This window comes from Aulostomus chinensis, chromosome 1 (genome assembly GCF_037954235.1).
Source record: "Aulostomus chinensis isolate RoL2024-O1b breed Wild chromosome 1, RoL_Achi_v1.0, whole genome shotgun sequence".
Taxonomy (NCBI): Eukaryota; Metazoa; Chordata; class Actinopteri; order Syngnathiformes; family Aulostomidae; genus Aulostomus; species Aulostomus chinensis.
In genome coordinates, this window is record NC_141320.1 from 66,210,050 (window position 1) to 66,236,697 (window position 26,648).

The following is a 26,648-nucleotide window of genomic DNA, read 5'->3' on the forward strand; positions in this document are numbered from 1 at the left end:
TGTCCGTCCTGTCAGGGAATTCGCCTGGAGAGATCCCGAGCTGCCAGAGGTCATCCACATGCTGCAGCATCACTTCCCCTCTGTCCAGGCCAACGCCGCTGCCTATCTGCAGCACCTGTGTTACGGAGACAACAGAGTCAAGGTGGAGGTGAGCTGCAGTGACCGCTCACTCCTCAGATTGATGAGGATTGATTTAATATGTTTACATGAAAAGGGGGAAAATAAATCTTCCACAGGATATAAATGCCATACATCAAAGTGGCCAAAATACGATAATCAGAATAATGACAAATTACACACATACAATAAACTCTCAAATACAATTTGTAAAACGGTTCAAGATTTATTGACAGTGTAAATACACGCTAAAGTGGTTGTAGCCCTACTGATAACCTATATTAATATATGTGATGGAGTTTTGGAGGATGAAACTTTTGTAATTGCTATTTGTAAATTTACAAATTTTTGAAGAAAAAGAAACAAGATATCAGAACAAACCTACAAATAAGAATGGATAAGATTTATGACTTAATTGAGAAAAAGATGACATCGTCCGGAAATCTTTGACCTTTGATCAACCAGATGAGCGAATTTATCGCCTCAGATATCTCCTTTTTAAAGTGAATTCTCAATTTACAGGACTTCAAATTCAGCTCTTTGAGCTCTAACAGCCAAACTCTGAGCCAGAACGCCATCTGCTCCATCAAAAGTTTAAGAAAACTGCCAAAAGTGGCAGCACCTCGACAAACTCGCTGTCTTGGCTCTGCTTCCTGTGCAATAAATAACTCTGTCAATGGTGTTGAGTCATGCTAGAGCCACTTGAGCACTGTTTGATTTCTTTGGTGATCAGCTTTTAATGAGATGCACGCCTGCTTGTTCAGCCAAAAGTTTCCAGAGAGGATTTAAAGGTCAAGTCAGAGAGAAACATCTCCTTAGGTCGTTTCTGTTGAGTTGATGAAGAACATTTTAGATGCTCAGGCCAGATTCAAACCATCAGAAATGCACTGCTACATGAGGATGTAGCTAGTTTTAAAGAGTATTTGATTCACAAAAATTAACACAAGATAAGACTGGTTCTGATTGGTCCTTCCCCTGCAGGTATGTCACCTGGGAGGCATCCAGCATCTGGTGGACCTGCTGGACAACAAGGTGGCTGAGGTGCAGAAGAGTGCCTGCGGAGCGCTTAGGAATCTGGTGTATGGAAAAGCCACAGACAACAACAAGGTGGCGCTGAGGAACTGTGGTGGGGTTCCAGCACTGCTACGCCTCCTCAGGAAGACGACCGATAATGAAGTTCGTGAGCTGGTCACGGGTACGTCTGAAGGTCAAGGAAGTTGTCTTGTTGGTGCCGCTTGTTTGTCTCAGCAGGCTTGAGTAAAAGTTTTAAAGAAATTTACAACATCATGGTGGATTCACTTTGATGTCCTCCCGCTAGTGGGTCAACCGGATCCATTACAGATGTGGTCAGAACCAACTGAAGAACTTTGTAATGAGTGTCATGTTCCTGTAGGAAAAGGGACAATCTCACCATAGAACACGGAGCTGTAGGAACAGGATTTTTTTCTGAACCTCACGTCTAATGAGGACCTGGCCTGAGGAGCTACATTTAAGTAGCACCGCACCGTGGGTACAGGAAGTAGGCCTGACAGAACAAACATCAAAGTGACCCTGTGTTTTCTTCCTGCGATGTGCCACCTAGTTTTACACGTAGTTAGAAATGACTTCTTCCATATTCAGCAAAAAAAAACAAATCACTTCTGCAGCAGAGGTAATAAAGATGAATGAAACAGGTAGAAAGGAATGTCAAAGGCTCCTGTGATGACTTTTTTTTCCCCTAGAGGAATAATTTCAGGTGAAAGCAGTCCACACAGATAAAAATGTGCCGCATTAAAGCCTCCCTCTGTCCACTTGGTTCTTTCACCAGCCGTCTGGCTGGCGAAGTGTTGGAGTGTGCGTCTGACTGGCTGGCAGTGTATTAATCTGTGTATCGGCTGTTGTGTGGGAGGTGAGAGTGGCAGCGGCTTAAACACTCAGCGTGCCGTGTTGACAGAGCCGGCTCTGGCACCGTCCTCGGGACAGATGCTACGATATTGTGCTTTGGAAACAGGATGCTACTGACGGCTCTGCCGGCGTGCTGCACATACTGTTGAAATACACGGAGATGTGGAGCTGCGAGATGCTTCAGTTGACTGCCTTTAGTCAGTAAATTCAGCTTTTTTTTTCCCTTCAAGTGTAAAAGTTGGGAAAGATAGTAGTGTGCAGTATCCTGTCATGCAGGATCAATGCTGCCTCATTAAAATAACAGTGTAGAAAATTAAGTTTAATGAATTCGTGAGTTGGATCTGTCCTGCGCCTGTAGGCGTCCTGTGGAACCTGTCCTCATGCGACGCAGTGAAGATGACCATCATCCGTGATGCTCTGACCACACTGACCAACACAGTCGTCATCCCGCACTCAGGATGGAGCAGTATCTCGCACCGCGATGAGCACAAGGTCAAGTTCCAGTCGTCGCTGCTGCTGCGCAACACCACCGGCTGCCTGAGGTGAGGAAGCACACTTGGCTACAAGTACATAAACTCCACTACTCTATTATCCCAAAATAACAGTATACTTACTTTGATAAGGCTGTCAACATTTTCACAGAACAACCTATTGAACTATAAAACAAAAACATTTCTGCTACATCTGTAAATCCGTCTTGTTCTAAACTGCAGGTGGCTTTTGGATCTATAGTCTGCTTTCCTCTTGTCTGTTTGTCATCTAAATGACTCCTCAGGCATATAATCCATCAGTGAGAAGCCCTTTCATGGAGATTTTATACAGCATGAAGTCTTTTAACTGTACATTCATTCAGACTGGACTACAAATGACAGCAACATGAATCTTAAGTCTCCTGAATTACAAAGTAACACTTCTGGATTGTTCATGATGGAGCACAAGCAGTTCCACTGAATGCAAAAGCTGGTCGTGAACTCGAATTTGTATTGTAGGTTGTTTTGGCTAAAATCCCAGTGTTTGTAGATCAGTGAGCATAGATAAAGATGTGAAGTATACCAGACTTGAGCCTGACATTTTTGGACAGTTTGTCAGTTGTTAGCCATCACTCTCTATGATAGCCTTAACCTAAATATACGTGACTGGCTCTTTCTGCATTCAGCAGACATATAGAAGTAAAGCAGAAGGGAACCTATTGAGACACCATTTTGTGAAGCAAAATAAACCTTTTGAGTGAAGTCTCGCTTTGAAGATGGTGAAAACAACAGTCTAATAATAACAATCTGGATTTAAACTTGCTTGTTTCCTTGAATAGCGCAACTGTAAGTGTTGAAAGGAAACATCTCTGAACTCATGCTTGTAGCTTTTCACTCACTGATGGATGCTATATGTAAAGAAATGCATTGTGGGCATTTTGTGCAGCCTTGTGCAGTCTTGTCATGTCAGCTCTCCAGTACAAATGGCTAAAGGTTCCTATTGGAGGATGGGCTCCTTGCTTGACTGTATCCAGGCAGGTTTGCAGCCACCCTGTGGGGGAAGCCACACACTGCACCTCACTTTATTGGTGTGTGTGTGTGTGTGTGTGTGTGTGTGTGTGTGTGTGTGTGTGTGTGTGTGTGAGGAACCTGAGCTCAGCAGGGGAGGAGGCAAGGAGTCAGCTGCGATGCTGCGAGGGTCTGGTGGACTCGCTGCTTCACGTCCTCAAAGCCTGCGTCAACACCTCTGACTACGACAGCAAGGTGCTGCCAAAGCGCACGCTCTCACACTTGCTTTTGTCACTTCAAAATACATAAAGACGCTACCAGTGTTGCTTCCCTCCCATCAGCATCCCAGCTTCTCATGTAGGCTACACAATCACAACTTTTTGTGGCGCCAACTAAGAAGATGCAGGCTGCATTGAACGCTGTGTTGTGGAAACGCTGCCTCCGACTGAAAAGTGTGTTACACAACAGTACTTGTCTCAGACAAGGACCAACACACAGCTTTTTGTGGAAAAGCAAAAATAGCTATTTTCATTGGTCAGTCGGTGCTGCAATACTGAATATTCATTATGAAGCCCATACATTCAAGCCTATAGGATTATCTTCAAAACACGTAGAAATATATGGAGGATTAGCTGCAAACTGTCAGTGGGGGAGGAGCCTCATACAAACATCAAGAGACACACTTGAAGACTTAGAATGGAGTAAAACAGCAGAACTCAAATACATAAATACAAAAGTGGTTAAAGGGACATGGATGGCACTCTGATGTCTGTACAAGCGTTTCAGAGATGCCTCATCTGAAGCCATATTGGTGTATTATAGCAGTATATCTGTACTTCAAAAATAAGGGTATGCCTATTTTCACTAGTGGATCCACGTAATAGTTCCTGAGAAATTGATAATTCTGACACAAAATATCAAATATCACCCAATGACAGGGGAGAGTCCTGCCTGGATGCAGATCTGGAAACTTCTGAACATTCCCCCGCAAGCAGGTGGTGAACTTTGCCTACGAGCTGTAATATTAAAGAAAAGGTTCCTCACTTTAAAGAACACTTAAACAATGTTATAATTTTCAATGAAGCATTTACCGTTATTACTGAATCCATCTCGTGAAGAGTTACCTGGACATATTTTGAAATAACTGTGTCTAATTGTTACCTTTTGGTGTTCATGTTAACTTTACTGGTAACAGTAAAAAGTGATGGAAAAACAGGTGAAAAAAGCATCAGTAAATGGTTAATAATGCTTGAGTCATACTTATTTAGCACGCTTGAATAAATTATACTGATAACTATCCATCATCAATGTGTTGCCACTGTCTATAAGGTGAAAGGACGGATTTTGTAATCTGCTGCCTGAACAAATGTTTTTGGACAGTTTAATTCTACTTTTAGGAAGAACTTTACAGGGACAAATTTAAACTTTTTACATGTTACTAAAACACGGGATGTAATATCCTTCGAACATTTTCATAACCAAAATGTTTCCACAGTCTAGATCCATTCCCGCTGGCACATTTGACAAATCTGCACGGTGGAAGTGAGAGGCCACTTTTGGAACCACACACATCTGCAGCAACATCCAGTCGTTTCAAAAACCTTATTGTTTAATCAACCAAACTTGAAATGTTCTCTTCTGGAATTTCATTATTAGGCTGTTTTGCATGTTCCTCTGCAGATCGTGGAGAACAGCGTCTGCACACTGAGGAACCTCTCATACCGGCTTGAGGTGGAAATGCCCTCCTCTCGTCTCCTCGGTAACCAGGAATTAGACACCCTGCTGGGCTTCTCGTCCCCAGCCAAGGAGCTGGACTACCTCTGCTGGGGCAAGAGGAGGCGTGGACGGAAGAGGAGTGGCTGGCCCGATGACAAGGTGGGAAATGCGGTTCTGGAAAACTGGAACGTTAATGGAATTATTTCTGAAAGGTGGTGATAATAAGGTTTCACAGGGAACAGTTTTTGTGTGATTTATGAATGTGTCTCTTCAGTAAACTGGCTTGCTGACAGCTTTTCAAATGGGATTATATGCATCTGCTCCCCAGCCAAACATGCACAACATGCTTTCATTAGCACATATTCTACTGCCAGGCCTAAGTCATCAGATTCGCTCTAAAATGATAAACTTGGATACATTTCTTGGATGAGTGGTTCCACATTTCTTGCTGCTGTTTGAAGTGGAAACAGGCAGATTCTGTCAGTTTTAATCAACAGAAATCCCTCAAGTGAGAGATCCTGGTTAGATGAGATGTCTGAAGATTCCCAGGTTGAGGTTATCAAAGAAGGGTTTTATTATTAATTAAGGACTTGTTCCAGGGTTCCAGGAACCTATGGGGTTCATTAGAGCTCATGGATGTCATAAGTACTGATTGGAGTCACACAGGGCGAGTGGTTAATAAATCTGGTAGGAAGGAATGAAACTGGAACACAAACGATCAGAAGGAGTGGCAAATATCTGAAGATTGTGGGTAGATAACCTCAGCAGACCTTTGGAACACAGTCACAAGATCCAGGAAGAACACTGGAACAAAAAAAACAGTTTCCCTCATCTGGTGTATCCAGACTGGTCCACCTGAAAGACCACACACACAAACATGAGGACTGAAGAACTAAACACCCCAGCCTACTCGTTTGAATAAGGAGGACAGATGGTTTAAAAAAAATCCCCCAAACCATCATTACAACTTGTAGGAAGTCAGACTCGACCTGCTGTTACGTGAATACCTGGGCATCACTTCCTGTTTGTTAGAAATGGATAAAAGGGGACATGTCTTCAGTAAACTAGAACCACACCCACACGGCCTCAATTCAGCCTCCTTGGATCATTGAAATGTCATAACAGTTTACATCAAAACGAGGTGGCCTGTTCTCACAAACTTATCACGTGGGCCATGGAACTGATTTAAGTTTTTCCCATTTCATATATATATTAAAAAAAAAATCCTTTTTTTTTTTACATTGAGTTTCTTTGTCTCCTGTTTGTCTGCAAGATCGCTAAAAGTTACGCAGCCCAGTTATTTGTTTAGTAGGATGATAGTTTGACAACCAATCACGTTGTATTTTGAAATGGCTCTGGATTTGATGACATCATATTGCTTTGGTGTAGGTATGTGTTGTCAGAGCGTCCCTCCTGGAGTCACATATTTATTTGTTTACCATATTTGTGCCGCAGTGGTTAAGACTAAGACCAAAGTTAATTCCTTAGTTGATGACAACAAAATGTTGGCAATTTGATCAAGCTAAGGTAAAGAGCTTCAAATACTCTTGCCGCTAATATGGATACCCTGCGTATTCATCAGTGGGACGGCATCGGTCCAATACCAGGCTTCTCACAGCCTCTGAGAGGGGCGGAGCTTCTGTGGCACCCCATGGTGGTGAAGCCCTATCTCAACCTACTGGCTGAGAGCTCAAACGCTGCCACGCTGGAGGGCGCCGCTGGGTCCCTGCAGAACCTCTCGGCTGGAAACTGGAAGGTATTTGGAAGCTCTCAAATCTTTGTGGGCTGACTCAGGTTTTTCAGCATTCATTGTCATGTGTGCATCCAGTTTTCAGCCTACATCAGAGCGGCGGTGCGTAAGGAGAAAGGTCTGCCCATCCTGGTGGAGCTGCTGAGGATGGATAACGACCGGGTTGTCTGTTCGGTTGCCACCGCTCTCCGCAACATGGCTCTGGATGGCCGCAACAAGGAGCTGATAGGTCTGAATACTCTCACAAACTTGAAAGTATTACTTGAAAGTGCAAGGAAGACAGAAACTGAGGTGAAGAGATCTTTCAAACTTCAACAGCTTGTTCTGAACAGGAAGTGTGCTACACCAAATAGAAACAGCCTTTTCAAGTCATGAAGAGGGATGTCTTTTATGATGATGTACTACAAGAAGTTAATTAAAAATATGCCGTATTCTTCATCTCAGGAAAGTATGCCATGCGGGATCTGATCAACCGGCTGCCTGGTGGTAACCCATCGGTGCTATCTGATGACACAGTGGCATCTGTCTGCTGCACGCTTCATGAGGTCACCAGCCGCAACATGGAGAATGCTAAGGCTTTAGCCGACAGCGGCGGCATCGAGAAGCTGGTGGACATTAGCAAAGGACGAGGGAAAGGGTATGGAACAACAGGAAGTTCAGGAATGATTAGCACATTTGTGAAGGACTGACTTGAGGCAAACAATGTAGCATGGCGTGTGTGTGCCGGTGTCGCAGGTACTCCATGAAGGTGGTGAAAGCAGCAGCTCAGGTGCTGAATACGCTGTGGCAGTACCGGGAGCTGAGGAGCCTCTACAAACAGGTCAGAGCACTTCAAGTGATCCCAGTTCAACTTCAGCATCGTTTAGTTGTGTAACAGTTTTAATCATTTATGCACTAAAATGAACAATGTAGTCAGTATTTTCTGACGTATTTTGAGTTGCGTATGCAGGACGGATGGAACTATACCCACTTCATCACTCCTGTCTCCACTTTGGAGCGAGACCGCTACCGCTCTCAGCCGACTCTTCCCACCAGCCCTCTACAGATGTCCCCCGTCATCCAATCAGGTGAGAGAAATGGCGACTGAGAAAAGTATTTGGTGTGTAGCACATCTGCAAAGCAAAATGAGATTTTGGGTGCTTCCCTCAGGTGGTAGTGCAACTTCCTCTCCGGCGATGCTCGGAATAAGACGGCATAGTTCCAACTACCAGAGGGCGCAGTCATCTATGCAACTCGATACGTATTATGGAGACAACAGTTTATACAAACGTCAATACACAGGTGTGTATTGATGAACTGGTAATGTGGCATCCCTCTGGGATCTCAGCGTAGGTCTTTTACAGCTTAAACACGTGTTCTTCATGTTAATAATATAATATTGTCACCTGTGACTGATTCCATCTGTCTGTGTGCCTTAGGGACTGAGAAGAAAACCCCATATTTCATTGGCACATATTCTTCCCAGTCGGGAGAGGAGCTGAGAAGGTCTCAGGTGAGAGGAGTCCTCCTCAAAAACCTCTGATGCTTTACATTGATGGATGATCTTCTGTTAATGGCAGACATTGCAGCACAAGAGTTTTATTTTTAGATATTTGACAAATTTCAGTTTAAGGATCCACTGAATGGTTTGAGAATTCAGTGGATCATTTGTCTGACCCAGTTAGACAACAGAGTGAGATTTTAGACTCCTCCACCATCATCAAAACATCCAATTAAGAAATTTTGAAGGTTCCAGATACTTGAGAATCTATTGATATGCTTGTGGTGGCACAATGCCAACAAGCCCAGCCGAACACTGTTTCCCCAGAGGATAAGGTCAGCCAATGCTGAAGTGCCTTAAATCTGCATTCTTTCTATTATTGCATTCAAGCGTAAGAGAAAATGACCTTCACCTCTCCTTTCAAAACATCTAATGGCTTCATGTTCTCGTTTCAAGTCTTCTTCAGTGCAGAATGTTTCCAAATGGACAATTTTGTGTCAAAGTTGTTGCTGAAAAGTAATTTAATTTCCCTTCCCAGCCCCCAGAGCCATTCTACGATGAACCCGACAGGAAGAACTACAACAGCTACAGAATGTACCTGTCGTCCCCTCAAGGCTACGGAGAGCAGGAGCATTTTGAGGACGAACCAGTCCACCTGACCCCATCTTCCCCTGACGGCTACGCCAGCCAGTCGCTCCGATTCAAAGCCAACACCAACTACGTGGACTTCTACTCCACCACACGGAGGCCTTCAAACAGGGCGAACAAGTTCACCGGCTCCCCCGACTCCTGGGTGTAAATCAAAAAAACACTAATGTGTAAGGTGTGTGTGTGTCTGTATGTGTGCGTGGCGGGGGAATGGATGTGTGTTGTGTGAAAGGTTGAGGATGCATGTGTGTGCCTCTCTGTTGAAACTGTCCTGAAAGACCGGGGCTCGGTTTCCCACGTGCAGCTTTTGACTACGGTAGACGTGTTCATAATGCCAGTAATCAGAAAATGTTCCCTTCAACTACAGACTGCCTGACATCCTCGTCCCCTCCAATAGTGATAATTGAAACTGTTCAAACGCTTTGAGCGCTCAACCCAGAACTATGTCCACCTCTCTTTTCAGTAAATTCACTGTCATCTTAAGGGTCTCGTGTTTGCAGGGAGTCAATGGAGTCACTATTAAACCCAGAATACACAGTTTTCTGAATCGTTACGAGCATAGCATCTGCTCTGTTGTAAGCAAACAGCACAGCCTCGTCAAAAGGTGCTTCTTGACAAACCTCGCCCTGACTTTGTTGTTTACCAGAGTGTTTGTTAGCGTCAAATGACTTCATTTTTCTCTGCAGTAAAAGTGTGCAGTGTGTTGGCTTTAAAACATAAATATTGTCTGCCAGCATCATCTTGAATATTAGGGAAAAATAGGAACTCGTAAAGAGACCCCGCCTGGGACAAATACTATTTATTTCTTGGATTATTAGGATTAGCAGAGTTTCCTGCTGCAGTAAATAAAACGCTCAACACTCCTCCGAACAGGATAAACCTCAAACGATATTTAAATATTATTTGGCCCAGGTTTGAAGTGGAGAAACTCTCGGGAACCTTTAAAGACTCAGAGAGCTGGGGTTAGAATTCGTAACCCCTCGCTTTTCTGTGTGCTGGCCAAAAGTGCAGTATATCATAAGTATGTGGTTAAAAAAAAAAAAAAAACGTGGAAATCTATTTGTACAGACACATTGGTTTAACCGTCCTGTTACATTGTTGTACTCAATATGTAGAACTTTATATGTGATTGTGCGAGGAAGAATTTTCTATTATTTATTGATTTATTTTTATTAATTTAACTGTGACCTGACCAAAATAGCCCATCTGTCTGTTCTGTCCGAAACTGATGATGACAATGTGCAATGTTTCAGAGGGAATATATGTATAGGGATTAAAGACTATATCATGACAAGCTGAAGTCATCTTTGACCACACAAAAAGGGAAATAGATTTATATATTTAATAGCTTTAATTGCATCAGTATATGCAGAGATGTGATGCCACAGCAAAAAACAAAAACAAACCCTTTTTAAACTGAAAACGATATGACGAGGTAAAGGTGCCTCCGTTTGTCCTCCCTGAGCATGCCAGAAGCTCGAGTCCATGCAGCTACATTCAGGTATTCATCACTTCATATCGCCACAATTTAACTTGAAACATCAACTAGAGAAGCGGATAAGGAACCTCTGAAAGCAACAATCCTGATGCAGCTCCTCAGGCATTGATGATTAAAAATATCTTGCATAAATAAACAGTTAGAAACATGCTTCAACATAACTTTGAGAAGTAGGTACAGGGCTCTGGTTGATAAGGTATTTTGATTTTAAACAGGCAGTAGAATATCTTCTGCTCAACATGGTCTTTTCAGGTGTTTTCTAAAGGCACAAGGCGTGTTGGTAAAAAAATGGCCAATTGTCCTCTATCGGGAAATATTCCATCTCTGTTCTCTGATTGGCTGATCAGGAGTTTTACAGAGCGAATAAGGAACAATTCACACAAAATATCAAACCGCTAAATCCAGAATTTTTAACCTGTGCCATATTTCCAAAACTTTTTTTTGAAATTCAGGCAATGTCTGATTGGCTGATCAGCATCTCTGAGACACAAACTCTCACTTCAGCTAAGTTACTCCATTCCATTTGTGAATTTGGATCCTGAATTAAATTGTGATGATTAGGAGATCTGTACCTTTTGTAAAAGCAAATTCATTCCAAACTTCTTCCTGCTGTAAAATGTTGTAGGCAGGCGATGTGAAAATGGTGATTAAAAACAACATACATTGTTTGTACAGAAATGCAGTCAGGACATTTGAGCAAAAACACCAATGATGTAGCCAGTTTTTGCTGACTGTCCGTGAAGCCCCTGTGGGGGCTCGCTGTTAATATTAAATAAATGCTGGTTTCAGATTAAGTTCTACATCTACAGGTTCTAACTGGCTGCTCCAGCATCAGTGAGCAGGACAAACGGCCTCCAGCTGATGTGTGTCTCATTCCTTCAGAAATCAAATCAGGGCCTCATTTATAAATTATATTGCATAATTATAAATAGAAATCAAAGCATCAGGAGAAAAACTAAGAACTGGACAGATTTTTTTTTCTTCCCAGCAGCACAATTTAAGACATGAGGCCCCTCATATCTACATTCACCAAATTAAATATTTCATTTCAGTATGTACATGATGAAGGTTGCGTCTCTGAGGCAGGACGGTCCGTTCTGGTGATGGCCTCCAAAGAAAGGGGCGGGGCTGCAGGTGAGGTGGTGGGCATGCGGTAAGTTGCTCAATGTCTTTCTGGAAGGAAGGAAACTGATTTTATGTGGTTAACAATCCGTTGACTGCTTTAGTTTACTCTAGACTGTTCAGTGTTAAAAGGAAAAAACGTAGAAGAGTTAATATTAGAGAATGGAAATAAAGTGTCACACATCAATTCTAAAAACTAAAGAGAGGGAAAAACAAGATGTGCTGTCACATGATTGCTTTTTGAGAACTCACAGCTTGCCGTTTAGTGAACATGGCCTCCGGCCCTGATGGAGCTGCTGATGGGGGATGACAGCGGGTGATGGCCGGGTCGGATGGGCTTGGCTGGGACAAAAGTAAAGCAAGAGGTCAATCATGTTGTTGTTTGTGTCCAAGTCTTCAAGTGTGAGACCGTCGACTCACCGATCTGTGCAGAGTAACCCCTCCTGGCCATGTTCTTAGCCCGCACCGCCTCTTTGATGCGGTCCACCTCCTGCTGGTAGCGCTTGCGGTCCCTCATGGCATTCTCCTTGGCCTCCTTCAGTGCATTCTCGAGGGCTTTCACTCGTTCTGCCGTGGCTCGAAGGCGCTTCTCTAGCTTGGGAAGCTCACAGCGAAGGTCTGCATTGTCTCGAACCAGCTGACCAGTAACAAAGACAACAAGCATGTGTCAGATTAGTGTTTGACGTTTAATTCTTATGTTCACAATGCTACTTCATGACATTACCTGCTTGTGGACCTTGGTAAGCTGCTCCAAGTTATTCTCCAGGAAGGAAATCTTCTGTTTCTGGGCAACGTTGCCAAGTCCCTCCTCGCAATCGAGCTCCGCACTCTGAAAGGACAAAAGTCCGATGAGCACCAGACCACCACAGGATGAGGTGAAACAGGAGGGTGGCTGGCGTACCTTCTTGACCCGCGTGGTTAAGTCCTGCACAAAGAGTTTGCGTAGGTTGTGCAAAGTCTGCAACTCCTTAGCCTGAGAGAACAAGAATGGAACAATTCTTAGAATTATGAGAAATGTCCAATTTCTAATTATTAAATATTTTGGCTTTTGTGTACAAATCCTATGAAAACAAAACTGTTCAACACTGAGTCTCAGTTGTGTTTAGTTCCGTCACATTATTCTTCTGAATACGAACAAAATTAGTTTGAAAAATTAATTCAGATTTGGGTGGTTGTAACTTGTAATTTGGCTTTTTTGAGACGCTCTCACTCAAATGGGAGGGTTAAATGTGAGAAGCAGTGTTTCACAAGCCTTGTGGTTGTGATGGCTAAGTGGTGTTAGGTTTGGCACACATATGAAACCGGCCCCAGACAAGAGGTTGCGGGATCGATTCCGTCTCTTGGAGCTAGTTTTGTGACGCCGTCACCCAAGGCAGAGGCTTAAATGTGACAAACCAAGACCTAAAAGTGTGAAGCGGACCCGGTGGCAAAGCGGTGTAAGCGCCGGCGTGGAAAGGGGATAAGCAGTAGACAAGAGGTTGTGGGTTCAATTCCGTCTTTTGGAGCCAGTTTTGTGACGCCGTCACCCAAGGCGGAGGGTTAAATGTGAGCAACGAAGTCATTGAAGTACGAAGACGCTCTGGTACGCTGGTTAAACCAACTGGCTTGAGCGCAGAAGATGGGGGGTTCAAATCCCCACCAGGTCAAGTTGGCACGGATGGCCCTCGGAAATGAAGCAAAAAGGCAGCGCTATGGCATGCAGAACTGAAAATCACAATGGAACACAACAAAGCTACGGCTAGGGGGAGCCAGGACGCCGGGAAAGTAGGGGGGATGTGACCATCCCCCCTCCAATTTTTTTTTTGAACATCAAACATTTATAGTAAGTACACATTACTAGTATATATATATATACATATACACATTACTAGTATTAATATATATAAATGTATGTATACTGTATGTATCATTTCATGTTGTCGTTTCCATCCTTCAGGTGATGGTGTAATGTCGAGGAGAAAAACTGAGCTCTCCTGACCATGTTCTTAGCCCGCACCGCCTCTTTGATGCGGACCAAACCAGATTGCAATGCAATGGGGTTGCAGAAGTGGCCTACACAGGAATTGTGAGTGATTGTATCACATGGGTGTGGTGCTGGCTAAAAGAGCAGGAAACAGAGCTCTATTGATCAGAAGTTGGTTTATATGATACATATTTAATTTTGAGAAAATTAGTTCATAATTAAATTAAAAGCATGACATAATTAATTTTGAGAAAATGTTTATTTATTAAATCTCTCATTCTGTCCATCCTTTATTGTTGGCAGTGGTTTCCATGTCCAGCTTCCGTGCTCCAGTCACTTTGGTTACACAGTCCCAGGGTGTCTTCATACATCAACAATTCCCATTTAACCCCCTCTTTAGGCCAACAGCAGCTCAAAAGTTACTTTAAGTAACTTTTCCACACACAGGATCAAGCCACCACCTCTCATCATCCACGCCCCCAACACCACAAGGGATACTCGCTCACATTTACACCCCAACCAGCAGGACTAATACACCTGCTGTAATCCACATGGAAAATTTGCAGTAGTTTAACACTAGAAATCTTTCATGATTGCATGTTCATCAACTCTGTTTTAAATTGACCATTGGTTCATGGATGATGAAGTCAGCAAAGGCACACCTGCTTGACATTTGCTGACATCTAGTGGTTGTAGCAGGTTATTACATTTAATAGAACCTCATGCTGGTGCATCACTCTTAAGTTTAGCGAGGAGATCTCATTGATATTTTTTTAGACTGATTGGGAGTGGCCAGCAAGCTAGTAGCTAACTAACTTCCCAGAGTTCTACACCGTGAACCACACAGTTCTGCCAGCAACCATTGGTTTTCTAATTAAGTTACTTGAAATAAATGTTAAATTACAAAGTTACTGTGTCTTTTTACATGGACAACACAAACAAAAAAGCTATTCTACTTAGCGATGTGTCAAACTACTAGTTTTACCTCCCGTATGGCCTATGGTTTCTTTTCTTTTCAGCAACTGCCTCTACGAACTCCACTAGTTCTCTTTGCTGCACAGGCCTGTGTGGCTACAAAGAAAACTATATGACTAAACTCGACCAAACAACCTCTCCTGGCTAGTGGTGCCAGAGCGCCCTCATCTGTTCAAGCAAAGCACCTACAAACGCTAGAACGTGCTTTGCTTGAATGAATTGATGTGCAGTGCTTATTCATTAAACCACCTGCCAAAAAAAATGACTAAACACATTCCACGTTGCACAACTGCAGGCAGTTAGCCAGGTGGCTAACAATGTTCAGCCCCCCCCCCCCCCCCCCTTTAACTTTATTGACAACACTGGAAGACAAATACTGACAGGGAGAATTCTGTGGGGTAATCAACATAAAACACATTCAAATGACTGAGTCTGACTCACCACTGTCTCCTCCAGGCCCTTCAAGTCCTCTCTGGCCTGCTCCCTCTGTTCATTCAGCAGACTTGGAGTGAAGAAGACCTACATTAATCCAACACGTCTGAAAAACATCCCATCACTTGGTTAGTAGAAGTTTGATGGCTTACATGAGCTTCTGCAGCTTTGCTTCCTTCTCCTGTTCCTCGGCCTTCAGTTTGTCGTAGTCTGACATGAGACGGCCCTGCTCCAGTAGGAGACCCTGGTTCAGACTGAGAGAGAGAGAGAATGATTATCCCTCAACTCACAGCTTCAGACTTCATCTGTAGTTGGTCCATCATGTTTCCTCACTCAGTGAGTTCATCCAGCATCCTCTGCTTGTCCTCGATCTCGTCTCGGAGGCGACTAAGCTGCTTCTGATGAGCTTCCCTGTGACTCTCCAGCTGCTCCTCCAGAGACTTCTGCAGGACAGAAGTCAAAAAGTGAAGAAGAGACCATCATGACCTCATCAGAACATCCAGCAGTCCTCCTCCTCTGCTCACCTTGATGCCCTCATCTCCGTCCAGCCTCCTGATGTCCTCCTTCTCTTTCTCCTCATGGATTTTCTCTGAGAACCAACAGAGACAAATTCTTTCACCATCTTTGTCTGTTAGTTTACTTGGCTTGAAGTATTAGTACCTACGAACTGACCCTGAGCCTGGAACTTGGCGAGCTCTTCTGACAGAGCATCCTGGCTCTCCTCCAGCAGCCTCTTCTTCTGCTCCATGTTCTGCATGTAGTCAGTGAGGGACTTGATCTTGGCCTGGTGCTGCAGGGACAATGACACAATCAAGTTACATCGAAATAAATGCAAGCAGGTCACAGAGGTCACGCGTTCTTATTGGCGCTCTTGCTTCACAAATGTGAGTAATTAGGGATCACAAGTCAAATTCAAACCTTCTCATTAATAAAAAAAAAAACAGGTTGATACCAAATCACTGCATGAATTTTGCTTTAGTTTTCCTTGATGTCTTTGTGTTTTACAGTTTTCATCATGCAAACTTTGACATTTCCAGATTAGTAACATCTGTGACTGAGACTCAGCAGGTGCTATCAGAACTCTTCAGTTCCGTTGAGCTTTAGTTTTTCAGTGTGTAAAGACAGAACTTCTCGGTGATGGTTACCTGGGAGATGAGCATCTGACAGGATGCCAGCTCTTTCTCATTGGCCTGGATCTTGCGGTGGGCGTCGGCCTGAGCGCTCTCCAGCTGCTTGCTACGGTTGACCAACGATTTGACCTCAGACTTCATCTTGCTGATGTAGAGGCGAGCGACGGTGAACTCCTCCTCCAGCGCTGAGCCGTTCCCTTTCGTTTCCGAGGACTGTGGTGGTGGTCACAAGTGTCAGAAGAATGTCAAAAGTGATGACTTAACATACGTTCGTCCTCACCGTTGCTGACTTGATGTCGCTTGTTCCGATGATGGCGCCAATGTCACTGAGGTCTCGCAGCAGCAGGTTCAGGACCTCAGCAGCTCTCTTCCTCTGCAGGCCACTCAGCTCCTGCAGCTGACTCAGCTCCCTCTGCACTGCTGAGAGCAATGCCTGAGACCACCACACACAACCGGAAGCACCACGGTTATAGGATATGGCGTCAAATTAATGCCCAAAGTCCACCACGAGCATGTATTATGCTCCGCCCTGCTCTGTACTGCAGGCACAAAAGTGACGCAGCTGAATTGGACTTTGGTGAGGAAGAGTTTGATGATTTTTTCCTTGAAACATGTTTCACCAAACTCCCACTCAGCCACGTTAGCTCAATACATCCATGTTTTAGTCATGGAAGCCACCGGGGTCACAGGGTGGGGACAGCGGGAAAGTGGCCAATCATAGACAATTTCTGTGTTTTTCCAACGTTTCACACGAGCGAGCAGATCGATACACCAAGAGCACAGACAGACATCTCACGTGCGTGGAGCGTAATACACACTCGTTATGGACTTTTGGTGTAAATTTGACGGCATATATATATACATCCCAAAATCATATCAGGGGACATATGATAGTAAACAAGCTGAAGCCCCTCCACTCACTGTCTTGTGCTGCAGCTCCTCTGACAGCTGCAGGTTGGCCTGCTCTCGCTCCTCCACCTCCTGACTCTTCTGGTCATAGTTGACCGCCAGCTCCTCCAGGGCCTGCAGCACTTCCTTCACCTCCTCCTTGGCCAGCTCGTTCTCCGTCTGCAGGCGGCACAGCTCCTCTTGGACCTTCTCATAGTCGCGTCGTGTGGATGCCAGCAGCTGCAAGGATACGGGATTTATTTAATACACATCGTACGCCCACATTGAGACATCGTTTCAAGTATTGAGTTTCAAACCTCCTCCTGGTCCAGCATCTGCTCCTTGAGCTTCTCAGCCAGCTGACTGTGCTGGTTGATCTCATCGTCCTGTAGAATTAGACACCACAGCACAGAGTTTCAGACACACTTCAAGCTGTCAGAGTGTTGTACAATTATAAAATGAAGGACTGGTGGAGGAGTGTAGCACAAGCCAAGAAAGAATGTTCATCCAGTAAAACCGTGAGAGCTTTTTCTCTCTTGGGTTTGATTGAGCTTTGCTGTCTCTGTGAGTCAGAGGGCTCTTCAGTCAGTGGGATTACATAAAAACTAGCAGTCAGAATTCCATGACTCTGAGCTGAAGGACGGAGATGAAGTGCCTCTCTGTCACTAGAGGTGCGACCAAATGCAGTTACTGCGTTACATCACAATAAAACAATATACTCCTTTACTGTGATGCCACCATGAGCAAAGTATTGTGATACTATCATATTCCTACTAATAATTCTAAACTACATTTTAGGATCAAGCAATTCCTCAGCTGGTAAATATGAGTAAGTATAGTTAAAAATATATCAGATTATAAACCTGAAAGGACCAGAATCTGGTAAAATTCTTCTAGAAGCTCCTCAAGTCAAATTAGAGGTTAAACATCCAAGGCACCTTGTCATCCAGCTGTTTGTACAGGTTACTGATGTCCTCCTCGTATTTGCTCCGCTCTTCACTGGACGCCGAGCTGCCGCCTCCTCCGGCTGGCAGCAAGTTATCAATGATCAGAGTGTTGTCGTTGGACTCCACACTCTTCTGGTCCTTCGCACTTTGCTGCTCCTCCTCGGGAACGTTCTCTCCTGGAATGTGAGCTCATCGTCAGTCTTGTGCATGTTTGTGACATCATCTGATGTCATGCAAGTGTGTTGGGTGAGCGCACGTGTGGTGAAACACAAAGGGTATCGACGTTTTAATCGAGCTTTGAAAGAGAGTAAGAAGAAGAGTGAAAAATGCTGAATTCAACACCGAGTTTATGGCTTAGCATGAAGCCAGCAGCTGACTCACATCTCCCAACAACACATCAGCATCATGTGTGTGTGTGTGTGTGTGTGTGTGTGTGTGTGTGAGCAACCATGTTTGTTTGTTCTACACGTATGTTTAAGGAGGATTCAGAGGCAGCGGTTGCTACAGAGGCAAATCATTATCAGCATTCAGATGGGAATTCAGAAGAACAACAGAAATGAGAGAGAGAGGAAGCAGAGGGAGGGCGAGTGAGGGAGGTGGAGTTTCAGTGGTTGCTATGCAACAGAGACAAAAGGGGAAAAAAGGGCGAGGATGCTGTGTTGGAGACGCTGCAGCCTCAGAGGAGAAAGGACAGTGTGGCATGCAAACAAGCCATATATTATTGATGATTTAAATGAATAATGAATATCACATGGCATTAAATCTACGATTTAGATTCCTTTGTCGAGAGATAAAGTCATCAGGTTTCCTCTCACCGTTCCTCCAGCGGCTGAGCTCAGCCTCCAGCCTCTGAATGACACTCTTCAGGCTCTTGTTCTTCTCCTTCTCCTTCTCAAACTTCTTCTTCCACTCCTCGGCTGTCAGTTCCAGGTTCACTGATACTGTGTTCTTGATGGTCTTGGCTCTGAGGAGGCGTGACACCAAAAAACTCTCTTCAAATGTTATGAAACATCTGACGGCTGAGCTGCAGTAGGTGAGACTCGGCCAGAGGAGCCATTTTCAAACTAATTTTTACATCAAATGGAAAATAGTCATGACTTCTTTTTTTTTTCGTGTTACTGAACACGTCCGCCACTTTTCAGTTGCTGGAGTTAAAATGCTTGAAAAGATATTTCTGATACTCTTAAATCTGCAAATAAAACCATCAAATACGTCAATAAATATTTGGAAAAAAAAAAAAGGAATGTGAGTTGTTTTTTTTTTCCTGAAGGGCTATGATAAAATATCCTGAGAAATTAGACATTTCTGGATCAACCCTTTGATTTGGATCCACTCTAAAATATCTATCTTTCAAGGCTCCGCCCCCACACCGAGTTTCATGACTCTAAATTTCCTCATAATCTCTAGATCTTTACCCTGATAGCAGGATTCTCTTTCAGATTGAAACGTGCTCAGCAGAGGGCAGATGGCAGCGGAGTAATCGCTCATCAGTCTGACACTTGAAAAGCTTTGTGATGTAACCAGTTTGTTGAAGACCTTTTGGATTTACAGGCTCCGAACAGACGGGTGGCACAAAATGTGATTAAACCAAAGTTAGATCTTAAAATGCAAGGACTGATCTCATCTTGAGTGTGAAAAACAACAACAGTCAAATCACTTGGTGCTGCGGATGTAGTCACACGTGTGTGAGGGTGACCAACAACCTTCTCATACCAGGATACATAAAAACAGCACAAACCCAGATGCACAGTGGGAGCCATCTGGTCACTAGTGAGTGCGTCACACTCTCACTCACACACACACACACACACACACACACACACACACACACACACACACAAGCTAGATTTGGCAGCCGTCACACGTTCCGTCCATTTGTATTCATGTTCTGACCCTGTCACAGTTGCAATTTCAGTTTTGAAAATATAAAATATCATAGCTTGTGAAAAATGCTTTAGACTCAGAAGATTCAGTAAAATTTTGCCAATAATAATGAACTTATTTAAAAATTCAAAATTGATGAGCAGAAGATTATGAGGGCCACTTTACAGGAGTAGAATGTGGAGACTCGGAGGAGAGAATCTCCCTGTGGAAAGTTAGCTTTCCTGATTTAAAGGGAGGGAGGAACATTTCATGCCTCGCATTGCCGCCATGTGAAAAGAGCCGTGGAGGAGGTGACCGTACCTCTGTCCAAACATTAGCGTGGATTTGGTCTCAGCCTCATTGTACACAGATGGCGAGCAGCAGATGATGATGGTGGTGCGGCAGTTTCCTCCCAGTGAGTCCTGCAGGATGCGCGTCATCTTGCTGTCTCGGTATGGAACGTGGCTTTTCTACAAACATACGTCCATTGAGTTCATTAAATCACATTTAATTACATACGGCGGTAGAAAGCCAGCAGGGGGGCGAACTCACCGTTCCCTCCGCCAGAGCAGAGATGACGTTCCCCAGCGCCGACAGAGACTTGTTGATGTTCTTGGCTTCGTCCAGCACTGCCCCCTCTGCTCCCGTCTTACTGACCTGTTCAACATGTAACGTTAGCAAACACGCCGGCGCACAGTAGAACCGCACCTCTGTCCTGAGGCCACTCATCCCCACCTTCTCACTGCCAGCCAAGTCCACCAGGTAGAGCTTCCCCGACAGCTTCTTCTCCGTCTCAATGTTTTCCTGCTTGATGTTGATGAGGAAGATGCTGTGGCTGCGAGAGCTGTGCTCGTTCATGTCTAGGAGACACGGAAACAGAACAAGAACTGGTCCATCTCGTCTTTCTTCCCGGAGAGGCAGTCAGTCCCTGGAGCCCCACCCATTTTGCCTGATAGCTCGTGCTACGGACACCAGCAAGGTGATAAGACGCTGTCCTCCACTGGTTTAGCGCAGAACATAAATCTACAAATTGCACCTTTAAAGACATTTTCTTGTGTTTTGGTTTAGCTGAGACACGTTTCATAGAGTGGCGAGGTCAGTGGTTGACGTTTAAACACATACTGGTCACTGCCACGTGCCGGTTGGCTTTGCCTTCATCGATGACGTCCATCACTTCCTCAGGGCTGGACACGAAACGCTCAGTACAACCCTGAAAGACACACAAGGAGAAGCTTTTACTTTCCCATGAACAGGATGTTTGCAGGGTCATCTTGAGGGAAGCGTCCCTGTCCACTGACCTTGACATAGGGGACTCTGTTTTTGTCTTCATGCACAGCGAGATTCGTCTTTGACACTTTGAATACAAGAAGAAGAAGAAGAAGAAACGCTCCACTGATCCTCCAGCAATCCGGGAAATGTCGTAAATCTGAGATGAGAGGAAAAGTCGTACTTACCGTCCAGCAGGTCTCGGATTTTGTCCAAGTAGATTTCAAAATAAGAGACCTACACACACACAAAAACATTTCAGTGTCTTCTTTTATCAAAAAAGACCAGTCAAGCTGCTTTTCATCTTGGTAGAGAAGCCAGTGGCAGTGCTTCCTGTCTTACAGAAATATTTGTACCTAAAGATATCTTTTCCTTTTGTTATTTCTCTGATTTGTAGAGTTCAACAACCTAAAAGCTCAGTAAGCAGCCCGTCTCAACAGCTAAAAATAACCTCATGGGCTCATTTGTCACTCAAACTACAATCAAACGAGTCACATGTAGTCTCACTTAGAGCTGTGTGCATCACAATATCAGAAATCAGATTTTAATTACTGTTACTCTCATTATTCATGAAGAAGAAAATGGACAGTATCTTACAAATTCGGCCAGGAATCAGTATATTTTTGGGCACAAATGTATAAAAGAATAGAATTCAACTTTCAATAAACCAGGAAATAACCCGGACGGATGGTCCACATCCTCCTGCTGCCAGGAGAACAGAGAAGAACAACGGTTTGTACCTTGATGTGAAACTCCAGGTTCTCGTCCATGGAGTAGATGTGGTCAAAGATGTCGTGGGCGATGCGAGGGATGATTCCCATCAGCTGGGGGTCGTGTAGTTTACCCTGAACACAGTGTCCAATAGCAAAGTTCACAAACGGATCTCTCAGTTTCCATGGCAACATGAGAGGTCAGAGGTGAAATTAAAAGAGAGAGGGTTTGAGATCACAGTCACAGATCAGAGAATAACAACAGGCTTCAGCGTCTGCTTCTGGATTAGTCGACTCTATCTGAAGTCATTCATCACGGCCTGAGGGAGGCAGGTGATGTCGTCAGTCAGTCCTCATCTTTTTGCTGAATCAGGAAATAAATCTGCTGACTCACTCTTCAGTCAACCTGTTTGGACATGAGAGCATCAGTGGGGGAACCGTGAAGTTCTCCAGCTGTGATTCCTTGAGTCCTGCTCTGAGCGTGAGAGGGTTTACTGTCCTCTGTTACACAACGCAGCTGTGCTCCCGTCCTCTAAGATCAACCAGGAAAATAAAGACCTCATCCAGACTGACAGCGCGGCGCGTTAACGCCTCATCGGCTCAGCTATAATTGTTTCACCCTTAGTCTCACCTCCATGGTGTGCGTCTTCCCAGAGGACGTCTGACCGTAGGCAAAGATGGTGCCATTGTACCCGCCCAGCACATCTGGAACGACAAGAGGACATGAGCGAGTGTGGACTGGGGCACAAAGTAAGTGCGGAACCCCTGGAGGGGGTCAGCCATGGGATGCCAGAGGTCAAGCTGGGGCCCCAGAATGGCTGCCAGATATAATTTTCCCCTTAATTTACTTATCTTAAGACATTAATACATTTTGTGCCTACAACCAATTGTTTTAATTGAGTGTGAGAAGAAGTTACCTTATTATTCAGTGTCAACATATTTACCGAGGGCACAAGTTAGCTTATCTTATAGCTACCAAATACGTAGTCAGGAGAAAACCGCAGGTTTAGACTTTCCTACCTTTGACGATCTGTTTGGCGCACTGGTCGTACACGTGCTCCTGCGACGTGTTGGGGGGCAGCACGCGGTCGAAGACGTAGGGCTTCCCCTGTTCCACCCAACCACAACACAACATGGCGTCACATACGTGGACACCAGGAAGCAGCACACGTCAAGCAAGCAGCTCATCGCCTCATCATTGTTCTGGTGAAACATCCAGAAGGACCTGGCATTTCATTTGACCTGATACTTGTACCTCATAAATACAATTTTATGTTTGTCTAGACTGTCAAGTCGCAAAAAACTGCAGTTACTTTGACTAACCTGTCGGTCTGTAAAACATTCACAAACACAAGATGACATTTTTTAGATTTTCTCCTCCATACCATGTGAAAGTCATTATTATCTATTCTAGTGCAGAGGACGGCAACTTCTAATTAAATGCATTATTAATGTTTTTATGAGTAGCAGTGGGAGTTGTAGTCGTAGTATTTTTACTTGCCAGTGTATTAAACGAATACTCTATCATGCAATATGTTAACTGCTGATTTGCAAACAGATACAAGCTGTCCTGAGAGTACATACACATCAAATGATCATGAAATATTACAATTTTAGGAATGAAAAACACGACTTTTTGAAAATATGCAAAATAGTTCATTGAAATAAGGTCATCTGCTTTTCATTCATAGGCAGAGCTTGACAGGCGTCTAGTGGGTCACGGCGGCCGCTCCCAAGTATCTGATGGTCAGAGGTGTTCCTGTATTTGTTACGTTGGGCTCTTTGGTTCCAGATCCTTCTGCTCCTCCCATCCATCACTGCTGCCTGGCTCCTGGTCTCGGGGGTGGGGGTGGAGGGGTCCTTGCTTTGAAAAGCAGCTCTCAGCACTCAGTTTTCTCTCTGACCCCAAAATAAACCACCCACCGACACAAAGAGTGTTTGACTGATGAGACGGTGACTTGCAGTTTGTCCTCTGAGCTGAGAGCGGCTGCTGAATAATGCAGGACGAGCTGATGAGCACACTCGCTCGCTTGATGTCTAACTGCAACACGCGGCTGATCTGGGATCAGCTTCATGACCAGATCGGTGTTGTCTATTCATTGAGATGAAACGGCGGAGCTGCTCGCCATACGCCGCTTTGGAGGCTGGGACGTGGTGATGTCACACACCTCCCAAGGATGAAGGTTCTTACGTTCTTATTGAAGATGACACATGAGCTCACTTACAGCACGACACCTCAGTGACATACAGCTCCGTTAACTCCACCCACATCGAAACCAGGAAGTAAAACAACAAGTCAGCGGATGGATTTGATGAAGCATCAACAGCAGAGGATATTAGATGTTCGTAGAGTTCCCACTGCACATGAAGGCAGCTTCAGCTTGGTGTTCACCTTTGACCTCGGCCTTATTTCTCCTGTTGTTGCATGTTATTGTCATGCATGTTTTCTTTTTCATTTCTATCTCATTCTGGTTTTGTGTTATTATTATTATTAATGTACAACTAGTGACTGTATTACTTCATGAATCTAAGTCATATTTTTTTACTTTAATATTTGAAATGGTTCATTAGTGTTGATTGAGTTCCTTTCTTTCTTAATGTGTATAAATAATGCTTGTTTTCACTGATTATTTTGACTTTTCTGGTATCATTTCTTTCTGAATTATTCCTCAGTTTGAGCTGACAAAATCGTCTCTATGACGCCCAGCTTTCCTCCCTGAGAGCCTGCAGGACTTTCATCATCATCATCATCATTATAATCATCCTCCTCCTCATCCTCAGACTCACCGTTATCACCACCGTGTCGTCCTCCTTGAACTTGGGGATGTATTTGTCTCCACGGATGATCTCGGCCTCGTTCAGCGGCCTGAAGCGGCACATCACTCTCACGCCGCACTCCGCCGCGTCCGCCATGACTGCCGCTTCCGCTGCCCTCCTACAGGCGCCGACACCCCCCGGTGTTGCCGGTGATGCTGCTGCAGCGATGCTTGGGAGGAGCCGGCGGGTGGTGGCAGGAGGTGGGCAGCAGCTCCTCCGGCGGGGCCTCGCTAATGACGCGCTTACTCACCGTCAACAACGCTCAGATCACATTTAACAAACAAACAAACAAACGCGATGAAAGCTGGATTCTGGAAAGTTCATGAATCTGCTGATTAATCGCAGCTGCGCAGCGTCCTTCATCCGAACCGGATGTCTGCGTGTCTCGTGGGCCGAGCTGCCATCACCGACCGAACCAACCGTCGATCTTCTGCACCGGAGACTTGCTGTTGCTCCTTATCGGCGGCGGCAGGAGCCTCGGGAGCCTGGAGCCGGACTGCAGCGGAGGGGGGGACCGCGGAGGACGCGCGCAGACAACCGCATCATCCCGTCATGCAATGGAGGCGGCGCGCTCCTGCCAAGATACGCCACGCCACGCGCGTGCCCCCTGCGTCAGCACCACCTGCATCCCTGATTCGCGCGTGCTCGCGCGCACGCATCTCTTACACGTGCTCGTACTCAATCGCATCTTGTGTGCGTTTGTCTTTTATAGGCTATAAATAATACTCGATAACGGCGGGTGGAGGAGAGTTTGAAACTTTTGTTCAAAGTCTTGGTGATGGTGGCGTGATGACATCATCAGGTCGAGGCTGCAGCTCAAACGTGTTGAAGCCGAATGCGAGTGTGGCGCTCGTCACTGCTCACCGCTTTGTGAACACTTGGTTGCCAACAGCGTCACAGAGCTCGCGATCCTGTTGATGCGCTCGTTATTCTTTGTTTTGTGAACTCGTCTCAATGAAGATGAGTTCCTGAAGCTCAGAGACAAACATATTCATCAGTAAAAGAGTACAATTTTTTATAAAGACGTTAGTGACTCAATATGCTTGAGGTTAGAGGAGAAGCAAGTTCATTGCAAAGGGGATTTTTTTTTCAAATTCAATCGAGGTAAAAAAGAAGTTTTGCATTTGAAGCAATCTAGTATCTGTCTTTACAAGAGGGTAATCTGTAAACTAAGAATGAATACAATCCAAAGAGCTATTTCATTTGAATGGCATTAAACTGTTTATCATTTCTGAAATGTGATTTAAATTGTAATTTTTCATCGAAACGATCTGCTCAAAGGGTGCTGCAGTTCCACGGTGCATCCACAGGAGGGCAGTGTGCAGCATCACGAACTTCCTGTCACGCCTAAAATACATACTTTGTTTTTTATATATTTATAACGCCAGAAAACATTTTGATAACAAAGTATCTGTTTACTATGAGAGAATAAAATGTATGACTGACTCAGCTTCATTTCCATACCTTACAAATATTTTGTATCTGTTGCTAAATGCTGTTTAGTCAATTTTCTTCAGGGCGACCGACTCGTTGTGGCGCGGCAGTTCCACGATTTCTCCATAGGAGGGCAGTGTGCAGCAACACATTCTGCCTGTCGTTAAATCGGATATTTTCTTAGCTGTTGCATTTAATTATAACGACAAAAATAGAAAACGATCTATTAACTTAAAATATAAATTTAATTTCTTTTTTGGGAGGCTTTTGCCCCATTATCGCGAAATGCTATTTAAATTCAAATTTTCATAAAGACGAGTCACCAAAATGGCGCTGTATTCCTACTATTCGTCCACAGGAGGGCAGTATGCAAAAGTACACGCTAGCTTAATGTTAAAGTGAGACTCCCCCCCCCCCCCCATACATTTACGAAGAAAAAAAAAACATGTTTGTTGTCTATGGTAACCAGGCAAGATGAAGTCGTGATTTAAATAGTTTTATATAGTTTAAAAATATTGTTAAACGTGATT

At 44.4% G+C, this 26,648-nt stretch overlaps 2 protein-coding genes across 4 annotated transcripts in view; one reads left to right on the plus strand and one right to left on the minus strand.

Annotated features, from left to right (window-relative positions):
• LOC147272825 (plakophilin-4-like) overlaps positions 1–10,367 on the plus strand; it is a 28,298-nt gene extending 17,931 nt beyond the window's left edge. For both annotated transcript variants that reach the window (XM_086202241.1, XM_086202231.1), the window contains exons 10-22: positions 16–148; positions 1,099–1,312; positions 2,360–2,543; positions 3,617–3,734; positions 5,160–5,354; positions 6,778–6,951; positions 7,024–7,174; positions 7,390–7,582; positions 7,681–7,765; positions 7,895–8,012; positions 8,095–8,226; positions 8,364–8,437; positions 8,964–10,367. In XM_086202241.1, coding sequence (XP_086058367.1) covers positions 16–148; positions 1,099–1,312; positions 2,360–2,543; positions 3,617–3,734; positions 5,160–5,354; positions 6,778–6,951; positions 7,024–7,174; positions 7,390–7,582; positions 7,681–7,765; positions 7,895–8,012; positions 8,095–8,226; positions 8,364–8,437; positions 8,964–9,224 — 2,032 coding nt within the window. In that variant the 3' untranslated portion in view covers positions 9,225–10,367. The remainder of the gene's footprint in view (positions 1–15; positions 149–1,098; positions 1,313–2,359; positions 2,544–3,616; positions 3,735–5,159; positions 5,355–6,777; positions 6,952–7,023; positions 7,175–7,389; positions 7,583–7,680; positions 7,766–7,894; positions 8,013–8,094; positions 8,227–8,363; positions 8,438–8,963) is intronic.
• Positions 10,368–10,405: 38 nt separating this feature from the next.
• LOC147272826 (kinesin heavy chain-like) lies at positions 10,406–26,251 on the minus strand. Of its 2 annotated transcripts, none has more exons than XM_086202263.1 (26): positions 24,655–26,251; positions 22,888–22,975; positions 22,499–22,572; positions 21,898–22,002; positions 21,346–21,394; positions 21,190–21,245; positions 21,014–21,101; positions 20,627–20,751; positions 20,444–20,548; positions 20,213–20,361; positions 18,844–18,992; positions 18,020–18,204; positions 17,399–17,467; positions 17,115–17,321; positions 16,474–16,626; positions 16,209–16,406; positions 15,736–15,853; positions 15,588–15,652; positions 15,397–15,506; positions 15,216–15,317; positions 15,073–15,133; positions 12,595–12,666; positions 12,418–12,522; positions 12,114–12,330; positions 11,946–12,035; positions 10,406–11,759 (listed from the first exon to the last, which is right to left on the minus strand). In XM_086202263.1, exons 1-25 carry the CDS (start codon positions 24,778–24,780, stop codon positions 11,956–11,958), a joined length of 2,856 nt encoding a protein of 951 aa, XP_086058389.1. In that variant the 5' UTR covers positions 24,781–26,251; the 3' UTR covers positions 10,406–11,759; positions 11,946–11,955. The 2 variants fall into 2 exon arrangements, with proteins under 2 accessions (XP_086058389.1, XP_086058380.1); XM_086202254.1 differs by having other exon boundaries at positions 10,406–11,744; positions 24,655–26,250.
• Positions 26,252–26,648: the final 397 nt, after the last annotated feature.